General features: G+C 35.9%; 2 protein-coding genes across 11 annotated transcripts; one reads left to right on the plus strand and one right to left on the minus strand.

The window, feature by feature from the left end:
• Positions 1 to 729: 729 nt before the first annotated feature.
• On the minus strand, positions 730 to 9370 carry LOC101887406 (yemanuclein). 9 transcript variants are annotated; one of them, XM_020037593.2, is made up of 9 exons: positions 9263 to 9370; positions 8036 to 8406; positions 4439 to 4645; positions 3597 to 4380; positions 3389 to 3533; positions 3080 to 3319; positions 2945 to 3016; positions 1847 to 2888; positions 730 to 1791 (listed from the first exon to the last, which is right to left on the minus strand). In XM_020037593.2, exons 2-9 carry the CDS (start codon positions 8279 to 8281, stop codon positions 1681 to 1683), a joined length of 2847 nt encoding a protein of 948 aa, XP_019893152.2. In that variant the 5' UTR covers positions 8282 to 8406; positions 9263 to 9370; the 3' UTR covers positions 730 to 1680. The 9 variants fall into 9 exon arrangements, with proteins under 9 accessions (XP_019893152.2, XP_011293495.2, XP_019893151.2 ...); XM_011295193.3 differs by having other exon boundaries at positions 8036 to 8382; positions 9263 to 9367; XM_020037592.2 differs by having other exon boundaries at positions 8036 to 8382; positions 9077 to 9334.
• A 1777-nt stretch (positions 9371 to 11147) lies between these two features.
• LOC101887807 (cysteine protease ATG4D) lies at positions 11148 to 14904 on the plus strand. 2 transcript variants are annotated; one of them, XM_005185808.4, is made up of 7 exons: positions 11148 to 11553; positions 11688 to 12612; positions 12683 to 12878; positions 12936 to 13012; positions 13076 to 13342; positions 13404 to 13600; positions 13665 to 14904. In XM_005185808.4, exons 2-7 carry the CDS (start codon positions 11688 to 11690, stop codon positions 13977 to 13979), a joined length of 1977 nt encoding a protein of 658 aa, XP_005185865.2. In that variant the 5' UTR covers positions 11148 to 11553; the 3' UTR covers positions 13980 to 14904. The 2 variants fall into 2 exon arrangements, with proteins under 2 accessions (XP_005185865.2, XP_005185864.2); XM_005185807.4 differs by having other exon boundaries at positions 11149 to 11434.
• Positions 14905 to 17230: the final 2326 nt, after the last annotated feature.

A 17230-nucleotide genomic window follows, 5' to 3' on the forward strand; every position in this document is an offset into this window, starting at 1 on the left:
GCAATAAATTATTTTCTTTGAAAATTTTAACATTTTGTGTGGGAGGTGCCAGAAGGAGTGGACCGATATTGCCCAACTCCGAACTCGATCTAAGTTTGATAATATTACGATGTACTAAGTTTGGATCAAATGGGATACTCCCTTCGAGAGTTATCGTGCGCGCCAGCCAGACAGACGGACGGACGGACATCGCTAGATCGACTCCAAATGTCGTGAAACGAATTTGGTCCAAAGAGACCTAGGGTCTAAAACCGTTATTTCGATGAGGCACGTTTTGACCGTATCAAATGATATATGGTTAAGGGTATAAAATTAAGAGAAAATGTGTCTAAGCTTAATAAAAGAGAAAAGGTGCAGAATCCACCACCTCAAAAAAGATTCTGCTATAATTTCATGTAAACGGAAAATTGCTGGATCATAACCTCGTACAAATATAGCACGCATTTCCAAACCCACCTATCAAACTTACTTTTTAACCTTGGTTCTCATACCAAATTTTAAGTATTTAAGTCTATCCGTGCACGTATACCCAACTGATTCCATTTTAGAACATTTCGTAACCTTAAAGCTCGAATTTCCAAAAATCCTGCACTCCATCAGTGAATCTCATTGATTTTAGCTCATTCCGTTTGTCCAATGCAAAGTAAAGGCATTTAAAAATAGCAGTCCTGCAACAGATTTTCCATTCAGGAAGAGTTTTGAAATTGAAATAAATAAACACACACACCCTTTGTACTTAATTTAAATTTTCTTTGTTTATTTTTAGAAAAATTATAAATTACGGTTTACGTTTCCTTAAATAAACAACATACACAGTTTTCTTAAATTTTCTTCTTTTTTCTTCTAATTTTGAAATGGATTAAGTAGTACTATTATGAGAAAATCAATAAGACTGACGACAAAAAATAAAATAAACGATTATAACAAAAAATATGATAAACATACTTTACACTGGATAAGAAATATGGTCACAGAAGTATAACAATCGATGTGAACAATATATTATTTCTTTATGTGCTGATGATGCTGTGCCTGGCGACGACTTCCAGATGATGACGATGTGGATGTTGAGCCAGATGAGGTGGATGAGGATGTTGATCTTATGTGTCGTTCGTATTTTAATGATGAGGATTCATTCGACGACGATGATGACAATGATGATGAGGTGGCGCTGAGTGAGGGTAATAGGAAAGGATTTTGTGTTAAAAATCCTGGTGGCAATGTCAGGGATGAGGCTTGCAATAACGATGATTTGATATTTACACCAAGTGAAGAACTATTGTTATTTATACTGGATGGCGGTTGGGGTGTTAGAAATAAAGGCAGTGTTGATAAATTATTAAAGTTTAAATTATCCTTGCACAGCGGTAGTGGTGTTGTTGCTCCCGTTGCTACTGCCGATGATGCCGTTACCGCTGCTGGAAATGCAATACCCAATGATTGAGCTGATGTAACGACTGGCAGTGAGGGTATTTTATTACCGGTGGTGTTTGTTGTTATCGTTGAGGTATTACCACACAATGAGGATAATACTAAGGCCGCTGCTACAGTTTGTTCGTGATTGTAAAATGCCGTAGATGTCGTCACACTGGAACTGGTCGCTATAGGTGGGGTGGTGCCTATTAAACTCAGTGGATTGGGCGACGACGATGGTGTGTAATTCCTCAACGGTGTTTTGGGTCATTGATGTGGCACATTGGGGGGCATTGGTGAAGAGGATGTTGACGGTCGAGACTGTAGTTGATTGGCTGCCGTCCCTGGTGAAGATAAAATTGGCTGCACTTGTAGGTGCTGTAAATGGATATGAGCATAAAAACAAACAACAAACCTTGAAGCCATTACTTACCTCTCCCAAATCCATAAATGCATTCACCATTTTATTGTAGCCCTCAACACCCAGTAGATTTAATGCTCCCGATGTTATTGTTGAACTAGGTGGCTGTTTCTTTTTATTATTGTTGTTGTTATTGTAAGTCTTTTCGGAACCAGTTTGATTAGAGGAGTTCGGTGTAGCACTACGGCTATTAGTCTTCTGTTTTTTGTTTACATTACTTTTTGGCGGAAAATAACCAACAATTTCAATTTCCGAATCAGCTCCGCTACTTTCGCGCCGTGAGACGGTATTTGTGTTGGACGACGAAGACGTCATTGTATACGATGCCAAAGCTGCATTGGCCGCAGCGGCTTGTTGCATTATTTCGCTGGGACACGTATAATTGTCGAGATCAATGACATGTGTATTACTGGAATGTTTCAAGGGTTGAGATAGAGCCGCCACTGTGGCACTGAAAATCGAAGATGTGGTTGCTTGCTGGGCGGCAGCCATAGATGTTGGTGATATTATGTGATTAATGCTATGATCTGATTTCTTATTGGGCGAAGTTAGATCTAGGCCAGTCGGCATATTTTTAGTGTTCGAGGATTTGTGTTGTTCGCCATTTAATTTGGCTGCCTTCGCGGCCTTAGTTTGTTTATTGCTTGGATTTGGATCGGTGTTTTTGCGTTTCAGACTCGATGACGTATTGCTGCTGCTGGCCACCGAATCGGTATCTGAATTGGCATTCGAACGTGGATTCGTCTCAGGCGGAGGGTTTGGTTGAGTACTAAATGTGACTGTGTTGGATGTGATGGCATGTTGAACTGCTGCCGCATTCGGAACAGCTGGCAATAGTGTTTTTGACTTTTCCTTTTCTTTAGCCTTTTTAATTGCATTCTTTCTCCGTTCAATCTCCTTTTGAAGCTCCTCGTAGCGCATCCAACCTTTGGGCCATATTTCTACAACCTTCTTGCTCATATAGCTGGTAATGAAATCTTCAAGATTTTCTTTCTTCTTGCCGAGGACAGGATATGAAGTCCAACGTACTTGGTAAACGTCGTACAACAAGTTTCTAAACATAAATATTTTAGATATTTAAGAAAAATAAAAGAAACTACATTTTGTAACCTTAAATTGGGGTTCCAAGGGAATTTTTTCTTTGGCATTTTGGGAGGCTGTTCGGAATTCACATTTGCCGCCCTGAAATGAAGTATTTGCTTTAATAATAACCGAAAATCGCAAAACTTTGCATTTGAAACTTACTGCAGTTCAGCATATCTTCTCATTTCTGCTTCGTAACTTGCTATAACAATAGGCATTGTTTCGGTTACGGCTTTCTGTAGTTTGTTAAAGGCTCGTTTGGTCTTGAGTTTCTCTTCTTTTTCGCGCAGCTGTCTGGCTTTTCGCAAAAAGAAATATTTCGGTTGTAAAAGTTGGTACTCCAAATGGGCATAGACCATGCTACGATCGCCTTTATCAATGCACAGCAATGCATCATCAATTCTGAAAAAGGCAGATAATGCAAATATTTTCCATGCATGGTTAGTAAAAAATAAAATTCATCGGTCTTACTTTAAAAAGCTCTCCGACAGATTATCATCAAATTGAAATTTCTTTCCCAGTAGATTTTTCGCTTTGATACCTTCACGGAATTCCACAACACTTCCCAATACATCGGGCTCCAAATCAGGTAATTTTGTGTCTGTAGACCTTAATTCTGCAAAAAATATAAAAAATATTATCATAAAAATTAAAAAATATAATATGATTTATTTCCTACTTTCATTGCCCTGATTATCTTCATTGCTGGATGCCGATTTTTTATCTGTCTGCGCTTTGGGAGCACTCTGATTGGAATCACTGTTATCTGAATCATCGTCATCCTCCTCATCGGAATCATCACTAGATTCACCATCGTCGTCGTCTCCGGACGAAGCTTTACCCTTAACTTTGCCATTGCCAGTTTTAATATCACTGGTTGTTTGTGCCTTCAGGAAGTTGTCGCGCTGAGCCTTTAACATATCCTTCACCGTTGTTGTTTTCTCCAACTTTTTGGCATTTCTTTCCTTCTCTGAATCAGAAGCCAAGTCATCTGTCACAGGTTTTGGAGAATTTGAAGAAGATCCTGACGATACACCACTGGTAATATTTTTAATTTTTCTCTTTTTGGGATTATTTCCATTTTCCAGGGGTGGATTAGATGCTTTCTTTTTATTAGGATTTAAGGTGACTTTCAACTTTTTATCAACAGCAGGGGCAGAGGAGCTAGACTTTGACTTTGTTGTTTCAACCGAAGCATCTTCGGCAGAGTCTTCCTCTTCATCATCCTCATCATCGTCAGAATCGTCATCATCATCCTCCTCATCGTCGTCGTCATCCGAGGAGGATGAATCTTCAGACGATGATGAAATAACCGGTTTCTTTGGACGATTGGGCATTTTTATGATTTCATCGGTTTTGGTAGTCGTTGATTCGGTGTGGAGTTTTTTAAACTCCAAGGCACCGCAATTAATATAGAAGCCGCCTTCAATGGTTTCCACTTCATCGGGTAGCATTTCATCGTACTGAAAATAAAACACAATTGAGTTTTCTACTGCAAGACATGAAATTGTGGGTTCTTACCGCTTCTGTGTTATCGATAAAAGAGTCGGACTCGTCATAGCCCAAACCTATGTCGATTTCATCTCTTTTATTCTTGCCTCGTCCACTGACGTAGGCATTTCCATATTTTCTCTCCAACTCCTTTGCAATGCGCGCAACATCATCGTCATTATCCTCAAAGGGATCCGAGAAACCGTTTGTCTTCTGTTTCAGTTTTTTCAATTTTTTCTAAGAAAATGAAAAAAAAAATGAAATGTGTTAGCAATTTTGAGGATCTGGGGTATTATGGGACCACGCGCGCATCAAGCAGGATACCGATATTTTCAAGGTACGGAGTATGGCAAACAAATTACTAATACCTAACCCCCAACGAAAACAAAACTATTTTATATTGACTGACGCTTGTGTGAACGCCTTGGCACCATCAGTCAATAAAGCTACAGGTGAGAACTTTACCAACAACAGAAATGGATTTAAGATCGAATTCGGACAGTGATTCAAGATCGTCTGCTCCCACTGGAGGGACGCAATGGATGGGTAGCTTGGCAAGCGACAATGCTTTGACACTTGACTTAGTAAACGACACGAGTCACGACAATGTCTGTGTAGACTTTTGATAAGGACCCCTATCTGAGGAGGAGGAAGAGGACATGGATACCGCCGTAGTCTATGTCACGATATCTAGTCAGAAATTGCGTTGCCCCAGAGCCCCAATACAAATTCATCGCTAAATGTCGGTAAAACCCATGCTCTCAGGCCATTGGTAGTTGAGGTACAAGGAAGATAAAATGGATGTGTCGTTGAGTTATTCCGACCAGTATATAGGTTGCAGGACAGGGCAGGGTCAACTACAAAAGGGACTACAGCGAGCGAACGTGAGAGCGTCTTGTCTACTGAGTTACCAATCTCGGGAAAAAACCCTCTCGAAGGCGACCTAGACTGCCTCCCAACCAGTGGTTGTGAAAAAGACGCGGTCAACTGAGAAGCAGCAACCCAAGGCGAAGAAAAAGGTGACGAAGCAGACGATATAGTCCGTCTCGTATGCTTCGTTTGCGGAAAATAAGGATAGTGGGAAGCACACTAATGGGAAGGCGAAAGTGGATCCTGTCGGTAATGCTTCGCAGAAACCTTGCGACTCAAAACCGAAGCAGAATTATTAATCTGACCAACGCTTGGTAACGTAAGACATTAGAGTAGCGGTCATTGATAAGGCTGACCCAAATGGGGGTTTTTTATTGCATTTTTTTTCCAGAGGTAGGTATTTGTACTCAGATTCTGGGAAAATATTTTCTTTAAATACACTACTTAAAACTTTTTGGAAGTTATATCTAAATTATCGACTTTTTAAGGGTCCATTATGAGAGTCCATAAAATAACCTTTCATAAATGCTACACTATGTGATAATATATTTTCAGAACTCGGGTAACCCGATTCTGTTCAGAAAATCGAACCAGAGTTCTTCTTAATTTCGGCTTGAAATTTTTTCCTCTGGACATGTCCTGAGTATGTTCAAATCCGTCCCCCAGAAAAATATACTTTCCCAAAATCAGGGTACGAATATCTACATCTGTAAACAATTTCAAAAACAAAACGGATTTTTTTCTAGAGTTAAACCATGTGGTTTCGAACAGTCGTTGACTTCATACACGCTCCTGCACAAAATACTTTTTTATTTATGAAGCAATTGCTGTTCTAGAACCTGCAAGAATCTACAAGTTGTCCAATTTTTATACCCTACAACACTATGTGTTGGGGGTATTATAAGTTTGATTGGGCCAAAATTTATGTAACACCTCGAAATATTGATTTCCCACATAGGAAAGTATATATGGATCTTCCTAGCTCGCCGAGCTGAGTCGATCGAGCTATGTATGTCCGTCCGTCCGTCTGTCCGTCTGTCCGTCTGTCCATGTTAATTTGTAATCACTCTACAGGTCGCAATTATTGCCCGATCTTCACGAAATTTAGAATGTAGATGGGGCTTGAACCAGAATAGAACCCTATTGCTTTTGGAGATGATCGCCAAATGTTTAGGGGTTGAAATGGACCAAATACTGAAAAAATGTCGGATTTTGCAGTAGCTATACAGGACGCAATTATAGACCAATCGACGCGAAATTTCGCATGTAGCTAGAGCTTAGGGCGGGGAAGAAGCCTACCAATTTGGGTGGTCATCGGATAATATTTAACGGGTAAAATAGACCATATCTTTTGTGTTGAAAAAATTCAAAAGTTTTCATTAAACCGCGAATATTTTAAATCCTGGCAAAATCACAAAGCCATGACAAGGTTACTTCTGATCTTTACATTGATGTTAACATCCAACAAAACGGATATATAGCAAAATATGTGCGATATATATGTCTATCAATGAAGATATGCTTGAAAGATCTCTTATATGTCGAGAACGGCTGAACTGATTTCGACAGTTCTCATTAATTCAGAATGGCCTCTTGGCAGGAAAGAAACAACGTCTAAAAAATCGCATGAAAATATCTCTCTAAAGATGAAAATATTGATTTTGTAAAATTTTCTCATATTATTTTCAATTTTGTCACATTTTTGGCATATTTTCATTTTGAATTAAACATTTGGTAATATTTCTACAGCTAACAAAACTAAGTAGTTAGGATATCAGGATATCATAAACAGATCGCATTTATGGCCCGGTCCTAACGAAATTTTGCATGGGGATCAGGTGAGGGTCAGAATAGAAGCCTACTCTTTTTGGAGATGATCGCCATATATTTAAGGGTTGAAATGGACCAAAAAAACTGCAAAATTGTCAGCAGGTCGGAATTATTGCCCGATCCTCACGCACATTTGAATGGGGGTTACCGGACATTGCAAAAGCCAAGCAGTTTTGGATGGCCATCCAAAAATATTCAATGTGGGAAATAGTTTGCCAACTTTTGTAGACAAAATACGAAAATGTAAATTCCAGTGACTTTTTGGAGAATTCACAAATACAGGAAAGACGCACTTCTGACTATTTCGTTAACGCTGATTTCGTTGAAGAATATAGTCAAATGTCTGTATCTCATATAGATGTGTTTCAGTCAAAAACCAATAATAATTGTTAATCTTTGGCCACTTCTGAGAGATTATAGGTCTTTGGAAAATATTGGTTCCAGATCTAGGAAGACCATTTACGCGCAACTTCTTCCAATAAATTGGAAATGAGCAAAGTAGTTAAAATTGCTATAATTCGAAAATTAGAGAACGAAACCTGATGGTTTTCTTTTATTATTTGTCACAATATCTTGTGGAATTCTTTCGAGTATCTCGCCTATATAAACTGTATCGTTTATTATAGTGTTGTAGGGTATTCAACGGTCAGCCCCGCTCGACTGTAGCCTTTGCTTACTTGTTTTTTTTCGATATCATAAAGAGAAATTGGTTTATCGTAGTAAAAAGTTTTATATTCTTGCAGTTCTGGAGCAGAGCAAATATGTTTTATTATTTTTAAATTTAAATTTTTTATTCAAAGGGAAATTCACAACAGCCATTCAAAGCAACTGTTATTGCTTCAGAATTGAAAAGAAAAAATCGTACAGTGCAAAACCATTAGAACAACATGAAAAACAAAACCATATACTGTTTCATGAACTACTTACCTTTTCCACATGCACTAATTTTGAATAATCAAATTCTGGATATTGATTGCAATCTGTTTGAAATAGTTCAACGTTCAAACGCAATGTTTTACAGCCATTTTTACTGGAGGACGATGATGCGGGTGCCGCCGATTTTCCTGTTGGAGCCAAAAACTCTGCACCGAACCTCGACGAACCGGCCGTCAGAAGAGATGAGGATACCGTACTACTAATAGTTGTCAATGTAACACGTTTTGCTTCGGACATGATTTTTGCGTAAATAATTTATGTTCACCTATACACACAAACATGAATGTGTCAAAACATAAACACTTTTTTCGTTTTCCGTTTTCTCATTAAGTTTATGGCTGCAGAAGCAGAAGAAAATAAAGCTATATAGGCGACCCAATAATGATCAAGAAACACCAATAAATGCACCGAATCAAATTAAATGGTATGGCCGCCGGTCTAACGCCAAAAAGTTCAAGTTTCCCATTGGTAATTAATTTCAGTTTGCTGTCCGGAATTTGGAGCAGAGAACGAAGTCTTGTGTGAATATACAAGCCGGCGCCAAAGCCGCGATATAAAATGACACATTACAAACGGATACCACACAACCGAGTAATAGAAATGACAATTGCTTGGGTGATTCCAGGCTTAATAGTAACTAGAAAAAAATCAAACACCTTCGGGAGCCGCAATGTGCATTTTTAGTCTTTATTCAATAACGGTCACAAAACAATAATTATCACTACATTAAATCAAACGCTTGACTATGATACCTAATCATAAACCTCAAGCACTGTGACTGCAAAAATCACGAAAATTTCGGCGGCTAACATATAAAAACGCACACACTCGGCGACGCATCATTTATTCACATTCAGCTGACTTCGTTCTCTGGGTATGAGGGACATTTGTTTTTTTTCTGTTCTTCTCTTCCAACTCTTTTCGAGATGCTTGTTAGCTTCGTTTTATTGTGTTTGTGTTCCACCTTTTTCAATTCTTCATTCTTTATGATAAATGCCGTAATTTTCAAGACACTAAAATATATTTTTTTACAGGAGGCGACGTGTCGATTGGATTCCAGAAAATATGTTTGTCAATCTAATTTTCACAACTTTGCTCTTAAGAATTTAAGTATGGGAAAACGCGAATATGCAATTTTCTGCAATGGAACACGAGCATTAATTGAATTGCGAAGATGATTTTTTTTCTTTTTTTGGTTTAGGCACAAATAATATTTACGATTTTCCAAATTTTCTTCACTGAAACACTTCGACACCAAAAACTGCACAACTTTTCTTGTTTGAGCCGCTCATTTTGCAACGTTGTTATTTGTTTTGGTTGTTGAACAGTTGCCCAAAGTGGCATTCATAGTTGGTTCCGTAGGGAACTTGTCAAGTGGTGTAGCAACTTTAGGATTGCCGTACAGGCCAATAATCGCGGGATATTTGAAGAATATATCTTGAGCGACTATATATCTTACAATCATGAATTTATTATTTGATATACTATATATTTTTAGCGGCCGAATGAACAATAACCGTAGATTTCTTAATATTCTACTTCTCTTCTCTTAATATTCTATCATAAAATGGAGAACAAATTATAACATTTTCTTTGTTCCAGAACCTGCAATAATCTTCTAGTTTTGCAATTTGTCATTCCGTTTGAAACTCCTCGAAATATGATAGACCCTTTAAAGTATATATATTCTGGATGATCGTAAAATTCTAAACCGATTAATTTGCATACATGCATATTTTTCCAGTAGGCAGGTTAAGTTCGTAAAATGGCTACATGTGGTCACGTTTTCGTATAGCCCCCACATAACGGTACCTCCCAATAGGAATTATTTCAAATTTCGTCTTCGTATAGCCCCATATAGCGGTTTTCATTTAAGTTTGTAGTTTTCGCATGTTTTTAATTTTTCAAGTTCCTTCCAGTTGGTGGAGGGTATTAAAAGTTCGACCCGGCCAAATTTAGCGGTTTTTTACTTCGTTTGTTGAAGTCCACATAGAGGCCACAATGTATAAAATAAATAAAAAAGTTTGTAGGGACTACAGAATTAAGAAGGTAAATTCTTGCAGTTATACGTTTACAATGTTATTGAAATTATTTATCTGACAACATTTCGTTGTCAAATTTTATATTTATAAATCGATTTTGAATACACAAATCAGTCTTCTATGCAGTGAAGTTTGACAAGGTAAATAAAGAAATGCAGAAATGGATATTCTTATAAAAAATTATTTTACTATGGTAGAAGGTACATCTAGGTAGAACTCCTAAAATATTCAGACTTGGTACATCAATATTTCCATCAACACAAGATCTGTTATAAAGATGGTAGAGAACTGACCATTTATTCTAGTATCTCCCCCACAAAGGTTCAATGTTCTCAATAACCGAAACGATCTTAAAATCCGAATTACACACATCTAAATACTTTTATTAACCCAAGGGGATGTATTCTTCTTCTATGATAATATGAAATGAAAAATATTTTCTTTATCAAATGTTTCATTTGACATTTCTTTCCTTTATAGAAGTTTCCATTTCACATTTTCATAATACAAGAATTGAGGCCAAGGTCTGGTGTGAAAATGGTATATATCGGTTCACTCTTTCTGCTCCTTTAAATTTTGAAAATGGAATGCCTCGGTCCGCTATATATGTTACCTCACGCATATTTCCACATTTTCCAAACATGTGCACATATCTCACACAAAGTATAGGAAGTATTCGATATAACCCAAATCTGGCACGTTGTAATACTTATATCAGTCTTAGGTCAGATAAGGATTTGTCAATATTGGCCAACTGCTTCGGAAAGGGTCAACAGTTTAAATAATCATGAATTGTCATTATAATCATTAAAATTTGCATTTAATTATAACATTTCTAAATTTATCAATTAATGTAATAGCAAATTGTTCTTTACTCATTTCATATAAAACATTTTTTTTTTCAACAAAGCATAACATTTTGTACGTGATTGCCTAATACATTACATGTAAACTAGCCCTAAATGAAATAATCGACAACAGTCCAACGCCGTCATTGTGCACAATATTCCTACTGGCGATATCAGTATTTTCCATTGTTTTGTTTTGATTTTTGGTCCTACTTCTTTCATTGCCATTCATTTCATTTTGTGCTGCTCTAATTTGCAAAAAAAATAGTTTCTTTTGCAACACACAGCATCATTATCGCTGCTCACTATTCTCTTTTTGTGTTAATTAACTTGAGAAAGGTCCTAGCATATTACTAATTGATTTTTACGCGCGTTCTTTGTGCTTAGGCATAAAAATATAATCAAAACATTGTTATCTCACAACAAACAAAACGACGAGAAGGGAGAAGGTTGATAGTGGCACTTTACCAAACGCACTCGAAAAATTATCAGTATAAACGGTGAGTACGTACATTTGACTCGCGACACATACATTCGTCTCCTAGCTTACCTGAGATTATCAAAGACACACTACCGTCAGTGTCTCCCTCCGAACACTGACTTGTCTTTTATTTTTGTGGTAAGTGATTCAGTGCCATAACACTTTTTGTCATGCAAACTTCACAACCGCTGCCAAGACGGCGGCGTTACTCTTTAGTTTTTCACAAAATGTATTCGTGCCTAAAGCCCCATTCACATTCTCCCCGTCCACAGATGAACTATGATGGCCTATTGTCACAGTTAACAACGGATGATAAATTGAACTTGTTTCAAGTGGCGTTAACACCGGAAGATGGTGCAATAGAGGAGGAACAGGCTGCCACCATACAATGTGTTAATCCGCGATCTGTTGCATCGTCTTCACATAATGCACCATCAACAACCATCACAACCACTAGTACACAAAATGTAAAAACGGATCAAACAGCAACGCCAACCAGGAAAATCTCGACATCATCCCGCTTTATAAATGCTTTTCAACAATTGTACACAACATCAGCGGCTTCTTCGTGTGTGGCAAGTGCCGCAGACAACGATGAGGCCGAGAGTAGTAATAATGCCGCTGGTCGGACACCAACTAAGGGCATGGAATCAAAACTACTTTCAATGTGGCATAATGTCAAATATGGTTGGAGTGGAAAATTGAAATCGAATTTTTCCAAAGAACAACCAGTTTGGCTACTTGGTCGTTGCTATCATCGTAAGTGTACACCTCCTTCTTCGATGGAAAATAGCTCGGAACTGGGTGGCATGACGGCAATGGGACCAGATCAAGCCAACATGACAATTTCCAATGCATATGACACTATACAGCAAGACACAGGTGGAATTGGTCTAACACCCAACAACAGTTCATCTGCTCTGTATCCTATTCTAAACCCCCAACAAGTGGAAGAAATTGTGGTGCCACAGGAATTGGCCTTGGACGCCACTGACAATCAGGTGGGTGACAATCCCTGGGAAGAGGGCATAGAAGGATTCAAAAGGGATTTCTATAGCCGCGTTTGGATGACATATCGTCGAGAGTTTCCCATAATGAATGGCTCAAATTATACAAGTGATTGTGGTTGGGGTTGTATGTTGCGCAGTGGGCAAATGCTCTTGGCCCAGGCGTTGCTTTGCCATTTTCTAGGACGCAGTAAGTTAAAATAACGTGCTATATTTATTAATTCTAATATTAATGGATTAATTTTAATTTGAATCTTTAGGTTGGCGTTATGACCCCGAATCTCAGTTGCACTCAACACTCGAGGACAATATGCACAAGAAAATAATAAAATGGTTTGGTGATAGTTCATCAAAGAGCAGTCCATTTTCTATACATACATTGGTAAAATTGGGTGAAGAAATGGGCAAGAAACCAGGTGACTGGTATGGCCCAGCATCGGTTTCATATTTACTAAGGTAAGCAACACAAAAGCAATAAATGATAACTGAATTTTCTAAAATGTATACATTTAGACAAGCCCTTAAAAATGCCGCGCAAGAGAATGCTGATTTCGATAATTTAGTTGTATATGTGGCCAAGGATTGTACAAGTAAGTGCAGTGAATTGCGTACTAATTTAATAAAATATTATCTAATCTTACAAATATTTTCAGTTTATATGGGTGACATTGAAGCCGAATGTTGCATACCCGAACCCACGCCCAAGTCCCATGTGCCATGGAAAAAACAGCAAACACCAAAATCAAATGAAATCAAATCCAATTGGAAATCGCTGATTGTATTGGTGCCGTTACGTTTGGGCACAGACAAGTTAAATCCTGTGTATGCTCACTGTTTGAAGTTATTGCTAAGTACCGAATATTGTATTGGTATCATTGGCGGAAGGCCAAAACATTCATTGTATTTTGTGGGCTTTCAAGGTAAATGTCAGAAATTTTTTTGTAAAGAAATGTGTTTTACTAAAATTGTTATATTCTACAGAGGATAAACTAATCCATTTGGATCCACATTATTGTCAAGAAATGGTTGATGTTAATCAGGAAAATTTCCCGCTTCATTCATTCCATTGTAAATCACCGCGTAAATTGAAATCGAGTAAAATGGATCCCAGTTGTTGTATTGGTTTCTATTGTCAAACAAAAACCGATTTTGATAATTTCGTTGAATCGGTGCAACTCGTAAGTTTCACAAATATTTATCTATTTTGCCAAAAAAAAAATCAAATTAATTGTATTCAATTAGTATTTACATCCCATGCGCTGTGCCTCGGGCTCATTGGAAAAACAATTACCTCAACAGCAGCAACAACAACAACAAATGCCTTCTAGCCTGACCAACAGTTTTACAGAAACATCTAATCAATATGCCGAAATGAATTATCCATTATTTTCATTTTCTCGGGGACGTTGTCTTCAACACGAGACGAACCTCAACGAAATGAGCGATTCGCTTTACAAACCATTACAGAAACAATTACAACAATTTAATCAGGATAATGGCCAGCATTCTATGCCAATCGATGATGACAGTGAAACTGAAGAATTTGTATTACTTTAGGTGCAGAATAATTAACGAGAAAAACTAGAAAAAAGAACTCACTTGCAAGCTATGATCAACATTTGCTGATTCTATAACATAAAAACATATATCAATCATGCCATTCAAAAAAAAATATCTACAATAACAATTTTTGTGTTGTTACATTATGTATCTCAAAATTAAAAGACTTATTTTTTTCGCATATACGTATTTGGTATCTAATACAACAAACATTTGTGTAATTCCTTCCTTTACTTTTGTTACAAAAGCTCCTATTGTCTTTTTGTTCAATGCAAACCAATATACATGTATATTTATTTCTTGTTTATTATTATAGACTTTGTTATCATTACTTTATACTACACTGTTTCATTCAATATGTGCTGTTTCTTTTTTGTTCTTATCAACTAATGTTTATTTTATTTATTTGTAGTTTAAGTTTAGTTACCATACCCATTATTCTAGGCTAGAGATGTGTATTTTTTTGTATACAATATAAATTTGAAATGAATTCATTGATTCATGCGTCAATGTCACCGCACTTACTAACTAGAGTGACGCTTGGCCGCATTTGAAGTATATGAAACAAAATATCTATTCAGTAAAAGTATGTACCTATCTTATAATTAATATTATTATCATTATTTACTCACTCACAATTGTGGTTATTTCAAGGCCCATTTCATCGAATATAATTTTCCAATTTTATCTTTTCTAAGTTAAGCCTTTTTCTTTGCCATTGCTACAATCACAAATTAGTGTACCGTAGCTACATATAAATAATATTCTTAGATTTACATATGTACACCCATTTATGTGATTTAACAAATTGATTAATTATAAAATTTTGATTGAATGATGCATACATACATATAAATATATATATATTAAAACATTCACATTCAAAGTACACATAAATAAATATTACAATTTCCAACATAAACTCGAAGTTTTTTATTTCTTTGTGAGTAATAGTATTAATATACATCGCCTTGAACTTGAGCAGTTATTCCATTACTAAACGATATTGTACAATAAATAATACAAATAAATTTGGTATCGGTCCATGGTTAATTCTATTATTTCATGGCTGTTTTCTTTGTTTCCAACAGATACAACAACGATCTGTTATTTTTGATAAGTCACATATTAGTCTTTATTAACAATATTGTATTGATGATATATTTAGCAGCTTGTTGTTTGCTTAAGTGTGAAACAACAAAAATGCAAAAAATGTGAGCACATCTTTAAAAACAAAAAACGCATGACGTGATAAAAGTCACAATTAGCACGTACGAACCCAATACAAGATATAGTTTTTGTTTCCACAGTGCTAACGCGAACAATACATGTCCCTCAAGGTGGTCTTTTTCAGTATTTGTTTTTGTTTTTAAATAAAAAGAATACACTTCATTCTTTCGTCAAGCTTACTTAAACAGAGAACAATTTTGGATTTTTCATGGTAGAATGAAGAAGGTTAAGTCATGTAACCATATGTTTACAATCTTTTTAAAATCATCCTTTTGACAACATCTCATTGTCAAAATATTTATAAATCAATTTTGATTGTACAAATCAAATATCATGGTAGAAGAATATAGGAAGACGCATCGACACAGCTGCTGGGACAATAAAAAGTCAAACAAATTTTTGGAACTGAAAATGTTGAATGAAAAATTATTTAAATTTGTAAAATTTGTTGAAATACGCGTATTATAATAACCTCCGAATGACATCGTATAAGAAAACAAATAAAAATCTTCTTATATTTGAAAAGACATTTAAAATTTTTTGACATTTCAATGTTCCCAAACGTTGATGCATCTACCTGTATTTTTCTACCATGTCAAATATGAAAACTTTTTTTTAGGCAGTGGAATTTGACAAGGTAAATTACAGAAAATGCAGAGAAGGTACGCTTATTTGAAATGACTTTACCTTCTTAATTTTACCATGGGATTTTTATTAAATTTCAACAAAGACAGCAGTGTCAAATTATTGATTTATATTACGATAGTCGCATCGACACAACTGCTGGGATAATGAACTGTCAAACCAATTTTGGAATTGAAATTTTTGAATGAAAACTTATTCAAATTTGTAAAACTTGTCATCATAACATTTTCTGATTGGCATTATATGGGAAAACATACATTTTCATCTATCTGTATTCTTCTACCATGATTTATACTCTACATATTCCCTACATTTTGAATATCCACTATTAAAGACGTACGTTTCGGGAAATTAGACATTTGACGAATTAGAGAAAAACTAAAGGTCTGTTTCTGCATAAAACGTAATACCTTTCAAATATATTCCAAATTGATTTCTGAGAGGACTAAGAAAATCAAAAATTTGATAAACGTATTTAGATTGGTGGTGACAAAACGTAAAAGTGTTTTACTATGTTTTCTTTGTGATTGCAGGATCTGGAACAGAGCATTTGTGTAGCATACCTTAAAGTGATCACAAATTATAGCTAAAAAAGCTCCGAAATGTAAATATTTAAGGAGTTACGGCCATTTTTAGGTATGCTATTTTTCCTCTTTAAAAAAGTGATCACAAATTATAGCTAAAAACCCCGAAATGTCAATATTTAAGGAATTATGGCCATTTTAAGGTATGCTATTTTTCCTCTTAAAAAAAGTGATCACAAATTATAGCTAAAAACCCCGAAATGTCAATATTTAAGGTGTTATGGCCATTTTAAAGTATGTTATTTCTCCCCTTTAAAAAAGTGATCACAAATTATAGCTAAGATCCCCGAAATGTCAATATTTAAGGAGTTATGGCCATTATTAGGTATGCTATTTTTTCCTCTTTAAAAAAGTGATCACAAATTATAGCTAAAAAAGCCCCGAAATGTCAATATTTAAGGAGTTATGGTCATTATTATGTATGCTATTTTTCCTCTTTAAAAAAGTGATAAATTATAGCTAAAAACCCCTAAATGTCAATATTTAAGGAGTTATGGCCATTTTAAGGTATGCTATTTTTCCTCTTTAAAGAAGTGATCACAAATTATAGCTAAAAACCCCGAAATGTCAATATTTAAGGAGTTATGGCCATTTTATGGTATGCTATTTTTCCTCTTTAAAAAAGTGGTCATAAATTATAGCTTAAAACCCCGAAATGTCAATATTTAAGGAGTTATGGCCATTTTAAGGTATGCTATTTTTCCTCTTTAAAAAAGTGATCACAAATAATAGCTAAAAACCCCGAAATGTCAATATTTAAGGAGTTATGGTCATTTCAAGGTAAGTCAT

This window comes from Musca domestica, unplaced genomic scaffold (genome assembly GCF_030504385.1).
Source record: "Musca domestica strain aabys unplaced genomic scaffold, Musca_domestica.polishedcontigs.V.1.1 135, whole genome shotgun sequence".
Lineage (NCBI taxonomy): Eukaryota > Metazoa > Arthropoda > Insecta > Diptera > Muscidae > Musca > Musca domestica.

Bases quoted from the DNA above. Each gene is read 5' to 3' on its own strand.
- LOC101887406 (XM_020037593.2), bottom strand. From the start codon at position 8,281: ATGTCCGAAGCAAAACGTGTTACATTGACAACTATTAGTAGTACGGTA. The intron at 4,381-4,438 runs GTAAGAACCCAC...TTTTATTTTCAG, and splicing joins TTATCGATAACACAGAAGCG to TACGATGAAATGCTACCCGA. The intron at 2,889-2,944 runs GTTACAAAATGT...ATTTATGTTTAG, and splicing joins CCTTGGAACCCCAATTTAAG to AAACTTGTTGTACGACGTTT.
- LOC101887807 (XM_005185808.4), top strand. From the start codon at position 11,688: ATGAACTATGATGGCCTATTGTCACAGTTAACAACGGATGATAAATTG. The intron at 12,613-12,682 runs GTAAGTTAAAAT...TTGAATCTTTAG, and splicing joins TTGCCATTTTCTAGGACGCA to GTTGGCGTTATGACCCCGAA. The intron at 12,879-12,935 runs GTAAGCAACACA...GTATACATTTAG, and splicing joins TCGGTTTCATATTTACTAAG to ACAAGCCCTTAAAAATGCCG.